Source organism: Bacillus rossius, assembly GCF_032445375.1.
Source record: "Bacillus rossius redtenbacheri isolate Brsri chromosome 4 unlocalized genomic scaffold, Brsri_v3 Brsri_v3_scf4_2, whole genome shotgun sequence".
Lineage (NCBI taxonomy): Eukaryota > Metazoa > Arthropoda > Insecta > Phasmatodea > Bacillidae > Bacillus > Bacillus rossius.
This window is the reverse complement of record NW_026962011.1, coordinates 31,912,230-31,926,140: the sequence shown is the minus strand read 5'-3', so window position 1 is coordinate 31,926,140 and position 13,911 is coordinate 31,912,230. Positions and strand designations below refer to the sequence as shown.

At 35.4% G+C, this 13,911-nt stretch overlaps 1 protein-coding gene across 2 annotated transcripts in view; it reads right to left on the bottom strand.

Annotated features, from left to right (window-relative positions):
- Positions 1–13,138, bottom strand: part of LOC134542450 (importin subunit beta-1) — a 40,083-nt gene extending 26,945 nt beyond the window's left edge. Inside the window, exons 1-7 of one of the 2 annotated variants that reach the window (XM_063386714.1) lie at positions 12,913–13,138; positions 12,548–12,606; positions 6,920–7,102; positions 6,116–6,316; positions 2,989–3,141; positions 2,742–2,891; positions 15–399 (exon numbers count right to left, since the gene is read on the bottom strand). In XM_063386714.1, coding sequence (XP_063242784.1) covers positions 15–399; positions 2,742–2,891; positions 2,989–3,141; positions 6,116–6,316; positions 6,920–7,102; positions 12,548–12,606; positions 12,913–12,970 — 1,189 coding nt within the window. In that variant the 5' untranslated portion in view covers positions 12,971–13,138. The remainder of the gene's footprint in view (positions 1–14; positions 400–2,741; positions 2,892–2,988; positions 3,142–6,115; positions 6,317–6,919; positions 7,103–12,547; positions 12,607–12,912) is intronic. The other variant, XM_063386713.1, reaches the window with a different exon arrangement.
- Between the last annotated feature and the right edge of the window lie 773 nt (positions 13,139–13,911).

The window sequence follows — 13,911 nt, the reverse complement described above, 5'->3', positions numbered from 1 at the left end:
TCTACAGAACTGACCGAAGGCCATGAGGGCAGCGTCGCGGAAGCGCCAGTCCGCGCTCTTGATGTTGTCCTTGACGAAGGGCAGCACGTAGGGCACGATGTCGTCCTCGCAGCAGGTCGCCAGCAGCATGAGGCACACGCCCGCCGCCTTGCTGGGGTTCCAGTCGTCCTCGTCGTCGTACTCCTCCTGCCTGGTCAGCTTCTGCACCAACACCGGCACCAGGTACTGCAGCGCGCCCTTGGCGTAGAAGCGCGACGTGCGGGCGGGCGGCTGCCCCGCCTCCGCCGCCTCCGTGTCCTCGATGGCCAGGTCCACCTCCTCGTCGCTCACGTTCGACCAGAACTCAATCCCTTGCAGCGCCACCTCGTCTATGTCCGACTTCATCGCCTCCAGGGTTATCTGCAGCCACACACACACACCGTTCTCTTAACATCAACCAGCAAACATTTCCACATTCAAACGTTCCTGGCATCAGGGTGACCACCAAACTTTGATTTCGAAATTCATGCACATTTCAGGTTTTCAAGGAATTTGCCCGATGGTGAAACCACGCAAATATAAGATGCCCAAATTAAAGTTATGTACTAACGACGCCAAGCGCTATACTTAATATTCCAACAAAATAACGTATTAACACTGATACCGCGAAATTCACTTCAATTACCTCATTATAGGTATTAAAATATGCAATAAATTTCACAAATCTTTAGTTTAGGTTTTTTATTTTAAAAAAAACCTAAAATGTTATGTATTTAGTAAAACTTTATTTAGTTTCTATCTATGGTTTTTTCAAAGTAAAGTAAATAAAAGCAGTTCATAGCTCTTACAACAGTCACGAGTAAAGGTCTATAGAGAAACACTGTAACAAAATGTACATGTATAAAAATTTAGTACTTTTAACATTGCATACTTTATTTTTATTATTGAATGTTTTAGTTACTGATTTAGGTTCAACTAAATCAATATACAGTAGAACCCGTTTATAGTGAACCCGCCTATAATGAATTCCCGTTTATTGTGAATTTCCGTCTCAGTCCCGGCAAAATGATGTGAGGTTATGTATTAATTTATTGGATATAGCGCACAACTTTTGTCAATGTTGATACGTTTTCCCGTGTACCACGAACAAATTTTGCCGACATAATGCACATTTATCTCAAATATTTTCATATAATTACAAGTTTTTTCACAAAACGTCTATTCTGGATCACATTGAAGTTTTTCTCGGGAATACGCTACTCGATTGTCCACTGTTCAAAATATAAACAAGTCGTATTCTAGTGGCCTCGGTAGGCTACATGTAGCCATAAATGGTGATCAGTTTGGTGAAAATAAAAAATATTTTTCCCTGCATAATTAAAGAATGGACGAACGCGTGTACATTTAATATGTTATCAAAATTAAACATAAATTACCACCACACAAATACGTATGTACATTATAGCAGCAAATTCAATATTTTTACGTCTCATTTTTATTGTTCACATTTCGGACATTTTGATCGAGTAAGGTTCGTAAGACTACCACTAGATAGAACTCTGTGGACTAAATTTTTCCATAGAAAGTGAGAATATTTCGTTCCAAATTTAGCAACTGTGATACTAAATGATACGTAGTGATCTTTGATGTGCCAGACTCGTTATTTTTCGTTTATTTACTTTTGACGGTAAAAATAATTTCGTGTTATTAAGCTGCAAATGTGCTTCAATAAGAAATACATACATAAAAATGGGTGAAAAACGCGGTAAAAAACGTAAGGCATTATCTGTGCGAGATAACTGGACATTATTGAAAAGATAGACTCCAACCCCACTGTCCCGCACGTGTTAATATTATTATTATTATTACTTATTAACCTGCAATTGGGCTTTCACCCGGTGGCAAGAACTCCCACTCACTCCCAAAGGAACTGGGAATTGCAACATCCACATTAAGTACAATACTAAACAAGCTGAACAATCTTCTTTATCAAGCTGCGAAAACGTCACAGAGTATTAAATGCCTGAAAAAAGGATAATACGCCGATGTCCAAGAACCATTAGGTAATAGAAAGTTTGTACATGTATAGTTCATTAAAAATAATATCTGCACTTTCTCATAAAACTGTTGCTTTGAGTATTTCCATTCGTTCTTTTCTTGGCTTAGGCCTATGTGTAGTTAAGATTTTGCTTTTGAATATGTATTGCCAATATAAAAGTTTTCCCAGATATAACGTTTCCCCTCTATAGTGAACATATAAACTACTCCCTTCAGATTCGTTATAACAGGGTTCTACTGTATGTAGTAGTATTGTTTAATTTACAGACAAAGTGTCTTACCACGAATTGTTGAAACAATTGATCCATGCAAGTGCTTATATTTACTTATTATTACATGAGTTTAATTTTTAACGGTGATAATGAAAAAATACGCTATTTTTAATGATGAATTTTGCTTCTTTATAACCATTGAATCTCGGCTCTACACATCACTCAACATTTCCAATAACCCAAAGCAAAAACCTAGAGTAATTGACCAAATTTAACTAACCATTACATGGAATGGTCTTTTAACAGGGCATTTTACTGTTCAGAACATTCTGCAATTTGGCACCAAACGAGCCCCATGCGGTCCAGCCGTTGAACTTTGCTGCCAGGTAACATTCTGTTTGATGACAAGCCGGAATAAAGACTGTTCACCATTGTCTGGTACTGTTAGTAAACTTATCTCGCAAGCTGAGGACAGTCAAGCAGTTGACTAACCGGGAAGAGCGCCTGCGCCATGTAAGTCTCCATGTACTGGTAGTACAGAGTCATGATCTTCACGAGGCACTGCAGGGCTGCCACCCGCACCTGCGTGTCTGTGGACTGCGTCGCCTCGCACACCACCTCCATGATGAAGTTGCGCTCCGACTGGAAGCAAAGACGACCGATCATCGTCCACGGACCCCCCAGGCCCACACACCCGGGCAAGCGACCCGACCGAGCAGACCATAGGCCCCGCACAGACCTCTTTGTCGAAGTTGGCTCGGGTGAACTCGAGCGAGTTGAGCAGCGCAGTCGTGGCGGCCAGGCGGACATGGTTGCTGGGCTCCGTCTGCCGCATGCCGTGGATGATTGCCGTGAGTATCTGGTTGGACTGGCTCACCAGCACCTCGTGTTCCTGCACACGGCATGTCACGAAAATCACTTCACTTCATTTAGAACAAGCCAGTTCTGCATTACATAAACCACAGCAAGTATTCAATACAACATTTCTTACGGAATAATTTTTTTTTTACGAAATTCTTTCAAGAAAAATTCAATTGAAAAAAAAAGTAACCTATATGAAAACCTTGTTTTTATATGTAACATATAATCTGTGATTGTTATTTAAAATTTCTAATCTCTAATTTTATCTACATAATCAGTTACATCAACAAAACAATTTTCAAACTTACAAAATTGTATTTGTTATTTTATTATCTTTCCTACTAGATCTCTTATGGTTCCATAACCATGTTGTTTTTTATCATTTTAATATCGTGTGTATTAATTTTTCTTGGACTCCTGTGAAAAGTGAAAAGAAGTTTAACTTAATGTTAAAATTCAATTTAAAAAAATATTCCATATTCGTGAATAATTTCATATTCAAAACAAAATTTGACTTAAATAAAAAAACAGTATTCACAAATGGAAATATTTTAACTAAATTAATATTTGATCATTCTTATTAAAAAAAAAATAATATTTTGTAGATTTGCAGACATTCAACAGTGATTCTGTTATACTACACTATCCGCAAGATAGAACTCCTTACAATACGGGTTTGGACCCTTTAGTATTAAAAATATACATATTCAAACTCAAAAAATGAATGTTTTTTGTTTAAAAACTTCTCTCCAACACTTGTGATATAAGTGTTGTACTAATTTTTATTAGCATCTTTATACAAATTAGAAACAAAAAATTAAAAATGCCTTAATGTGCTGGCATTTTCTAGCATTTCTTGGATAGTTTGTTGTGAACAAAATATCCAAATAAATGGATTGGTATGTGGCCGTCAGGGCCACATTTAACCTTGTAATTAAATTTGGCTTTATTGAGGTTAATAGCTTTAAGTTTTATATAGTTTTATTTTACGTATTTTTACGTTTTTATTTTTTATTTGATGTTAATTCATCTCTTTAAATAATGGTTGTGACTGTTAATATTTTATTTTAAGCTAAGCGCTTTATTTTGTAACTATGGATTGGTAATTACGTGATATTGATTGTGTTTCGCATGAATTCCACTTGGTGCGCTACCGACGGTTTGGCAATGACGTCACCGACGCGGCCGGCCGGGAGTAAGGGGTATCAGCTGGAAGCGAGGACTTTTGGCGAGACTCGTGCGGAGAACGGAGCATGTGACGGCGGTCTGAAGAGCCGGGCGGCAGTGGGCGGCTATGGGCAGGGTCAGCATGGAGACACCACGCAGGACGACAGGGCAAGGGATTGCCCGGCGATGCACTCTTCGTACAAGGTAAAAAGAGGCGGCTGCATTGAGTTTTTTCCCTCGCGGTGTTAAACAAACTGTTGCGAAGATCGTGATTTGATTTTATGCCCATGCTGAACTTTTCTACTTTGGACGGAACTTTTGCACCCTTTTTGTGAGAAGAGGCCCATTTTTTTTAATGTCACACATTGGTGATGTGATGACGTGTTTTTGTTAACGGTCGCCCGTTTGCCTGTTTTGTGGGACACGAAAGTGTTTTTAAAATAATGCGGCATTTGGAAAATTGTAGCAACGTTTTGAGACTTTGGCGAAATTAGCGTATTTTCAATTGGACTTTACTAATCCTAATGACTTTCTGCAGTATTATAGAGTGCATACGAGGGAGTTTTGCCGCACGCACGGACTGAAGTTAGTGCGTAATTTATTCATTTTTATGGAACAGTATGTCGGCGAGGCATTAGACTGTCTAGTTTATTGAAGAAGGTCAGCGAGCTGGCGGACGTCTAGAATGTTAACATAATGGCAAGCTTGTAGTGACAAATTATTTCAAGAGAACAATTAATGAGAGCTGAGAAATACGTTTAATTCTTGTTTTGTATTAGAACGTTTTATGTAGAATTTTATATAGATTTATATATTTTTTTTATAATTGGTATTAAGGTAGGCCATCTTACATTAACTTTTTTTTGTGGCCACACCTCACGACCTTCGTTGTGATCATTTAATTATTAGTAAGGCCGTTGTTAATATTTACATACATACATACATACATACATACATACATACATATATACATATATATATGTATGTATATATATATATATTTGTTATCATTATTTATTTTTTTATAATATTTAATCTGTAATGAGTATTTTTGAGAATGGGTTAAGACACTGCCATTATTACTGCCTTTTTTTTTGTAACCAAACGTGTATTGTTATATTGTTATAGTGAATGTTAATTTTTGAATTTTTTTTTTTTTAATAGTAATTACCCAAAGTCTTGCCTTTATTTGAAATTACGTTTGCTCTGCTTTGTATGCTTTAAGTTTTTGGCCTGACCCCTGGGCATTGGTATGGGGAATTTTTTATGGTGTAGCCTTTCATACCTTTTCATAAGTTTTGGAATTTCCCTTCGCGCCCAGAGTGGGTCGGGGACGCAACCCCTCTTCCGAGTTAGCAGGAAGAAGGGTTACAGGTAGAAAAATTAAAGTGTTTTTGAGATGAATAAACTATTTGAAAACAAGTGCTATTGATTCTTCTACTGCAATTAAACGTAGGCTAATGAACCTATATGTAAACACATAGAAACACTTCCTTTTATGTTAGGTGTTCGCAGTAAAAATTCAAATCCTACAATATTTTGCATTTCATAATTTTTTCACAGTCCCCTTGTGACCGCCAAAGAGGTAAACAAACCCTATTTCACTTTCATTATTGTGAGAAGATATTCCGGAAATATCCTGTGATCCACCTGATTTTCCACACGGTCCCTGAACATTACGATATCAAGATTTTCCCCCTGTTTTTAAAAGTCGCCTGTACTTGCAGCCAACCCTGTTGGTGCGCCGACACTCGATAATTCCCACACTCGACCGGGAGTCTGGTGCAGCCAAGAGTCCCGACTGCGGGTCGCGACGGAGGAGGGGCGGGGCTACTCACGATGTCCTGGCAGATGTAGCCAATGGCCTCGAGCGTGGCCTCCTTCAGCATCTCGGTGGCAGTGGAGCCCACCACGTTGCCGACGAGCAGCGGGATCAGGTCGGTCCACTGGCCGACGGGCAGCTCTGCCACCGCCACGTTCGCCACGCACTGTGCCGCCGCGCTCGGCCGGCTGTTCTCCGTGCCCAGCGCCGACAGGATCTGCCCCCACGCACCGAACCACGTTCAACCTTTCCATCACCTTTCACAACCACGACTCAACTGTTCAATTAATAATTCTTCCAAGCTAAAAACATATTCTGGACATTCGCACGTCTTTTTGTAATCGTCAGAAAACCGGAAATTTTGGGGATTATTCAGGTCACCCAGTTACACTATCTTACACTATCTTTGCATTACTTTGATATCTGGATCAAAATTGTTTGGACACTCCCTTCTAAAATTACTGGTCAATTACTACAAGCTAGCAGTAGTGTGACTGTCACATAGAACCTCCGCTATAAAAAAAAATCAGCTAATAGAAAAAGCATAAGTGAGTAGAGTGTACAATACGACTATGAATTTTAGCTTGATGCCTAATGAATGTGCTTAATATCCGGATCCCTGGTAATCCTACAACTGATGCAAACTGTCACCGATTTTATATTTTCCTCTGGATAATCAAATATAATTTTCTCAAGCCTAACTTACCAAGAGGAATATAGTATAAAACTTCACCCATGACTCTTAATCAAGTAGTTTCATTGAAAAGCAAAGCAACAGGAACACTCCCTGGGATCATCGGTGTGTTATACCGCCACTCACATTCTTCTTGACGTAGACTCGGATGTCCTCGGGGAAGGAGAGCCAGCGCTGCTGGTACTGCGTCTTGACGGCCTGGTCCTTGGCGGTGAGCGTGTTCTTGAGCTGCAGGCCGGCGGCCATGCGTGCCACGTGGCTGTTGCCCCCATGGTGCAGGATGTCCGACAGGGTCTTGACGAACTCCGGCTGTGCAAAACACACACTCCAGCGCTTCACATGGGTTCTCAATATAGTTGTAAAGAAGAAAAAAATAAAATAAAATTTTTTTTATTCTTCACTTCACACCCTACACATTACAGTCCTGATAATATGAACATTTTTAAAAAGTTCTTTTCAAATAATTCCATCAACAACTGCACTAGATGAGCCTCAAAATAGATCAAACCTATTTCAACGAACCATGTAATATGTGACAGAGAAGAAAATTGTTGTTTAAACATGTTTATTTAGTTGATAAAGTAACACCTTTAACTCATAATGGACAAAAATATCAATATCACAAAAATCTTCCACAATGGATGAAAGAAAAAATAGCAAATTTTCCTTTAACCCATCATCTTTCCATTATCTCCAATTTAGAGCGACAAGTGTTTAAGCCATGTGAATTTTTTGTGTACTTACTTTTATTTTAGGGCTATTTCTAAAATTGAACTAGATACTTTCCTTGCACTTGTTCATATGCCACAAACATTTTCATCAGATATTCATTTAATGCAATATGAAGAGTATAAAATGGTACTTAAATGATTATAATTATTTAAATTTGCACACCGTTTTACACCCACTACAAGTGAATATCTGTTGAAAACATGTAGTAGAACAACAAATGCAAAGAAAGTATAAAATTAAAATTTTAGAAATAGCCCTTGAATAAAAGTAACAATGAAAAAATTAAACAAATCAAAATGGCATAACAGACCAAACCTTAAGCACTCCATCTGCCTAATAGCATGATAGGGTGATGGACAATGTTGAATGGCACATTAGATAATGCAGTGCTTCTATGAAGCTAAAGAAAGCAATGATCCTGTAATTGTGTTAATTAAGCATCACTACTGCAGTATTTCGAGACAAATTTAAATTTTTTTCTGGACTACGAATCTTTAAAATAGGGGTAAAAAAAATTCCATCAGATTCAAATCACAGTTTCCACTAATACTTAAAACAGTACCTACTAAATATGCCATTAAACTTAGTACAAACTAAAGGGTTAATACAAAAGTAAGTGTTTATTGATACCATTAGATAATTTGAATGTCTACTGTGAAAAATTTAATCAAGTGGTAAAAATTTTGTATTACGTATCCAAGTATATACTACCTTGATCCTAAAGGCATGACCTGATTACATTGATCCTATAATACGTGATGCTTGCCGTTTTAATTTAGTACATCGAAAAATCCTGGATACAACACAAGCTGTGATATAACAATGAATTATGATCGTTTTATAAGAACAAATAAAACTTGGAAAATGAATTTATTTTTATTCCTAACATTGTATTGTAATTTTTTTACTATGTCCAGAATCTTTTGACATTATAAATTAAAACAGCAAGCATCATGTATCACAGGATCAATCATACAGAATCATGAAATCAGGATCATGGGATAAACTTGGATACGTCATACAGTATATCATATCCATCAAGTAGTACCAAAAAGTAATTCTTCATTAGGTGGGAATGGGGTATATGGGCATTTGTTAAAAATCAGATGAAGGCAAAATTCTTTTTACTTGAACAGCATATGTGCAAACTTTTATCAAATAGTGCCAAAATTCTACTTTAAATGGGGATTGGGTGTAAAAGGGGGGTGTCGTGCATTTGAAAAATCATTGGGAAAGAATGAGCATATTATTTTTCAAAATTAAATGTTGACATTCATTTCCCCGCTTAAATATCAAGTATAAAAATCTTCATCAAGTTATGTCCAACATTCTGCTTTAAGAGCTGCAATAGGGCAAGGGTGGTTTTTCAAATTCAAGCAGACAGAGCGATGTGGATAGTTTTTTTCAAAATCAGATTTGTACAAAATTTCCCTCTAATAAGTATGCAAAATTTTAGGTATATGTAGTAACATTATGCTTTAACTTGAGGGTGCATCTGATGTTGACAATTATTTGTATATTATTTTAAATGTCATGTGCAAAATGTTATCCCACAATAACAAAATTGTGCTTTATGAGGTGTAAAAGCAGGATGGAGGTGTTTTTTTGAAATGTCATTGTGTGTGTATGTATGTGTGTACACACATACTGTAGGCAGTAATTCTTATGTTATTTTGGACATCAAGTGTGCAAAATTTCTTCAAGATGTGGCAATATTTTACTTTAAGGGGTAGAAAGGATATTGGAGATTGGCTGGAAAAATTATGTAGAAAAGGGTGGCTGTGTTTATTTTGGAAATCATATTTACACAGTACTTTTCCTCTAAATTTAAATGCCAAGTATGCAAAATTTTATAAAGAAACACCACTCAATTATTTGGCCTTGTTGAAAATGATTTGGCAGTGTTTTTCACAAATAAACACACATAATCATCATAACGCTATTGATATTCTGACATAATATCTATAAACATTAGTTTCTCAGAATCCAGCAGGAATTTTTAACACTGTTTTTGGGGTGAATAGACAAAGTACTGTAGTGTTCAAAAGCACAACTTTGAGAATAATTGTATTAGATTTTTCTTTGCCACCAGCAGTTAAACTAGAAATTAACACACTAGTATATAGACACCAAATTATTGTTTACATGTAAATTGATAAAATTATAACATTGCGAATATTCTGTAAATAGAATAATATAATTCTGGAAATGCTTTTTTTCAAACACTAAAGACTTTCCTCTATTTACCCTGAAAACAAGAGTTCTTAAAGTCCTACTATATTGTGAGGAATGACCAATTATAGGTTAGATTAGTATCCTGTCCAGCGATACAGCAGCCACCACTGTACTTTAGATGCGGCTCTCGACATGTAAGTACGTGCATGTTTCGTATTTGGATTTTGTGACGCAGTGGAGGGAATATATATATATATATATATATATATATATAAAAGGGAATCCCTACTGTGCATCCAAACCTAAGTGTCAACTCTTTGACAGATTTTTTTTTTTATCAGAAGGAAGGCACGAAGCACAGACTTGTTATGTGTAATAGCATGTAACCTGATGTAAAAAAACTGTAATTTCTCAGAAACCAGTAGTTGTTTAGAAACAGTTTACAGGTAAAACAAGGAACATCTGTAGCACTGAAAAACACAATTTTCAGAGTATTATGTTATTCATTTATTATTTTATTCACTGAAAAACAGAGACGTCTTCAACTTTAAGCTACATATACAACATTCGTTCGTGAACTTACACTTAAAACTAAAAACATTTTTGTTAACTAATTTTTTATGACCACATACAAGATGTTAATATTTTGGTGATTCGTTAGGTTTACAGAAATACACTGTTTGGATATGCTGTGTCAAGTTCTTGGAAGCTAGGTTAGGAGTGGTTCTCTATGATCAATTATTGATGGCAAAATCAGAAATAATGCCTTTTGGTTCCTCTGTGACAGCTAGCTTGGCTGGGACTAGTGACTTATTAGTAGAGACAACATAAGCACAAGTTCTTCCTTCTGTGGCAAATAACTCCAATCGTTAGGCCTTTAAAACGAAGAACCATCCAATAATCCATACATTTGTAAATTTCTAGAGTAGTGGCTTTACTATTAATAAAATAGTAAATTTCTGAAAAGGGTTTTTTATAACACTAAAGACATTCCTCACGAAACCCTTAAACAGCATTTGAAAATTCCAACTAGACACTGAGAAACTCAAGTTTATACGTTAAAAGATATATCCTGTGCTGGTTACGGCTGGGGCCAAGACCGTTCCCCCCCCCCCCCCCCCCTTAATTGAGCCTAACTGGAAAAACAATTAGGGTGGAAAACAATAGATTAATTATTAATTTTCCAGATTAATTCAAACCAGGTGACGGGCCCGTGAAACACCATATGCAGGAGAATCTTCAAATACATACTATGCTTGCTATTCCACCACAACTAAGCACAATCCACAATCCATACCAGTTGTGAAAATTAATTAAAGTCAAATTTTCACCTTTGGGGGTTGCCTCTCCCCGCCCATTTAGAGTGCTTCCACAGAGCTTTAATACAATCTAGCCCATGGACACTTTCAAATGAGGGGCAATGGCATCGCCCCTCTTCCCATTTATATGGGACGAGTTCGTACAAGCAAAATTTGTTCTTGAATAATGAGTATGAATCACACTTGACACACATGGTACGAAAAAAAGATTAATAGGGACTATGTTCCTTATTAAATAATTCATATTCACACTTATACACGTAATATCAAAACAGAAACAAACACAAGGCATATACGTAGGTAAACATGGCAATAAGGTTATACTAATATCAATACACCACTTCGCCTATAAACTTTTCTCTGAATCTAGTAGGAATTTTCAAACACTGTTTGTTTTTGGTAAATCGAGAAAGAATTTTAGTGTTAAAAAACACCACTTTCATTACCCCCCCCCCCCCCTCTTTCCTGTTATATGTTATATTCATACACTAAAAAATTGAAGTCAGAAAAACATATTTAAAACTTAGTATTATGCATCATCAAAAATAGTTTGTCTGACAAATACTATATCTTCCTTGGATGGTTAGTTATTACACAAATATTTATAAATTTTGCTTCAATCAGATAAAAATATTTAAAAAATAATTCAATTTTAAAATATAAATTAGTTTTAACTACTTATACTTTTAAAGAAGCTTTTACTGCAATTATATAAGGGCATCTCCAGTGATAAAAACCATACAAATCTCCAACATTAATTAATTTTCTTTACTTCTTGACATGCTTTTTGATCAATCTGTACAACAGGAAAGCTACTTTTGTATTAGCCATTGAAATTATCTAAGGCAGAATTTTTTTCAGAAGCAAATTAATAAAAGGATACAATTTTCAGTGTTGAATATTTAAAAAAAAATGTTAGCATGTAGTTTTAAATGTCTATGATGTGAGTTGTTAAGTCATCGTGAAAGTTATTTAAATTTTCTTTGTATTTCATACAACTGGTGCTTAATTCATTATGGTTCTGAGGTTAAATTTTATCACGTGATGCTTGTTCTTGTGTTGAGGTCAGCTTCATTATTAATACATTTTTAATATATAATTAATGTAGCTGACCTAACCAACAACTAACACAAATTTATAGCATTTTAAATAGACACCCTGACGAACCATTAAAACCATGAACTTCAAGTATTGCAATGCCATGTTACACAAGATTATAAAAGAGGTGGAAAAAAATTAATGATAAATGCATTTTAGAATCTTAGCTTTTTTTTAAACAAAATATGTGTTGCTAACACTTCCTAAATTTTAGAGGTTATCATGCTTTCATACCCTATCAAGCAATTAAAAAAAAATCCTTTTCTAGTTAATTACGTTTATTAAGACACAATATCTCGATATGACACCTAACTAAAACAAGCTCCTAATATTGTAAGATTTATAAATAAAATAAGTGTCACAAAAAAAACAATATATACTAAAATAATATAATAAAATACGTTTTAAAATTACTTAAAAAACTACTTACCAAATTGTTTTGGGAAGCTTGCTCCAGAAAAGTTTGAGCTGCTTCCAACTCATTTTTATCTGGAAAACACCGAACAAAATTGCGAAATGTCAGTAAAATAACTCGTCAACTTGTAGCCACCATATTGAAGGTTATGTGAATCACACACATTATTGATTTAACAAAAGTAAATTTGGAAGTATGAATCACCTTTATACAATTAACCCATCAAATAATACATTCTAATCCAAGTAAAATTAAAATATGTAAACCCTTGGAGGCTAACATTTTTACAACTCACTTTTTATCAAGCAAAAATAACGACTTTCAGAAACTATATAAAGACAAAGGTTTTAAGCACGGAAAAGCACTATCAAAACTCATACCTGAAGAAACAGTCTTTTCTAATATTTGAATAAGTTGCAATGAAGCGTCTGGATTCATTGTTCGTATCTCAAATTATTAATTATCTCGCTAAATCCAGAAGACTGAAAAATTGTTCCACAGAATCCCCAACCGGCAATCGCCCACATGTACAACGAAATGAACATCCGCGTAAGAATACGTCAGCACGTCATTATAGTATTACGCATTACGACTACTGCAAATTGACTAATTTTTTTGTAACTTATTTTGTGCAAAATTTAATATTTGGATACCATTCAAAGTGATAAATAAGTTCACTTTTTATTAATGATTAAAGTTTAGGGAACTATATTCTATCGCATTACACCATGGGCTTGGTACATATGAAAATTCTCGCGCCAATATGATTCAGTACTATAATTAGACGTCAGATAGCACCACACATCAAAATTTAAATTTAATTACAAAATATTAGAATATGATTATTAACATAGATTCTAAATACCACTGATGAAAATAGAATGAATTAGGCAGAGTGGAAAATTAAAGGAGTAACCAAATAACTTTAGAAACAATAGCAAAGTATTTTCCATTGAACGTAAAACGCCGTCTTTGATTCAGCAAATGTTGACAAAACTTGATTTTGTAAAAATGCATGGTACTAAATAATTATTGAGTTTCGAACTTTCAAGATAAGTCATGCACATGCTGTGACTTTATACTTTGCTGTAAACACCGTCATATTGGATCATTGCGGAAATGGCTTTCGATTATGTCCAATGATGGTTGATATGTATTAATATAATATAATTTTCGTTGTCAGAAACAGTTCCATAAAATTCAGTCCTTTGAAGCTGTTTTCACAATTAAATGTACCTGAAAGCATGACACTAACAATTAACTGTACAAAATGAGTTATAAAAAATAATTTAATTTTAGAATTACTACAGCTAAAATAATATTACCAGCAGTCAAAAATTTACAGTCATTGCCTTAGAGTGTTGCACTAAAACATCTTT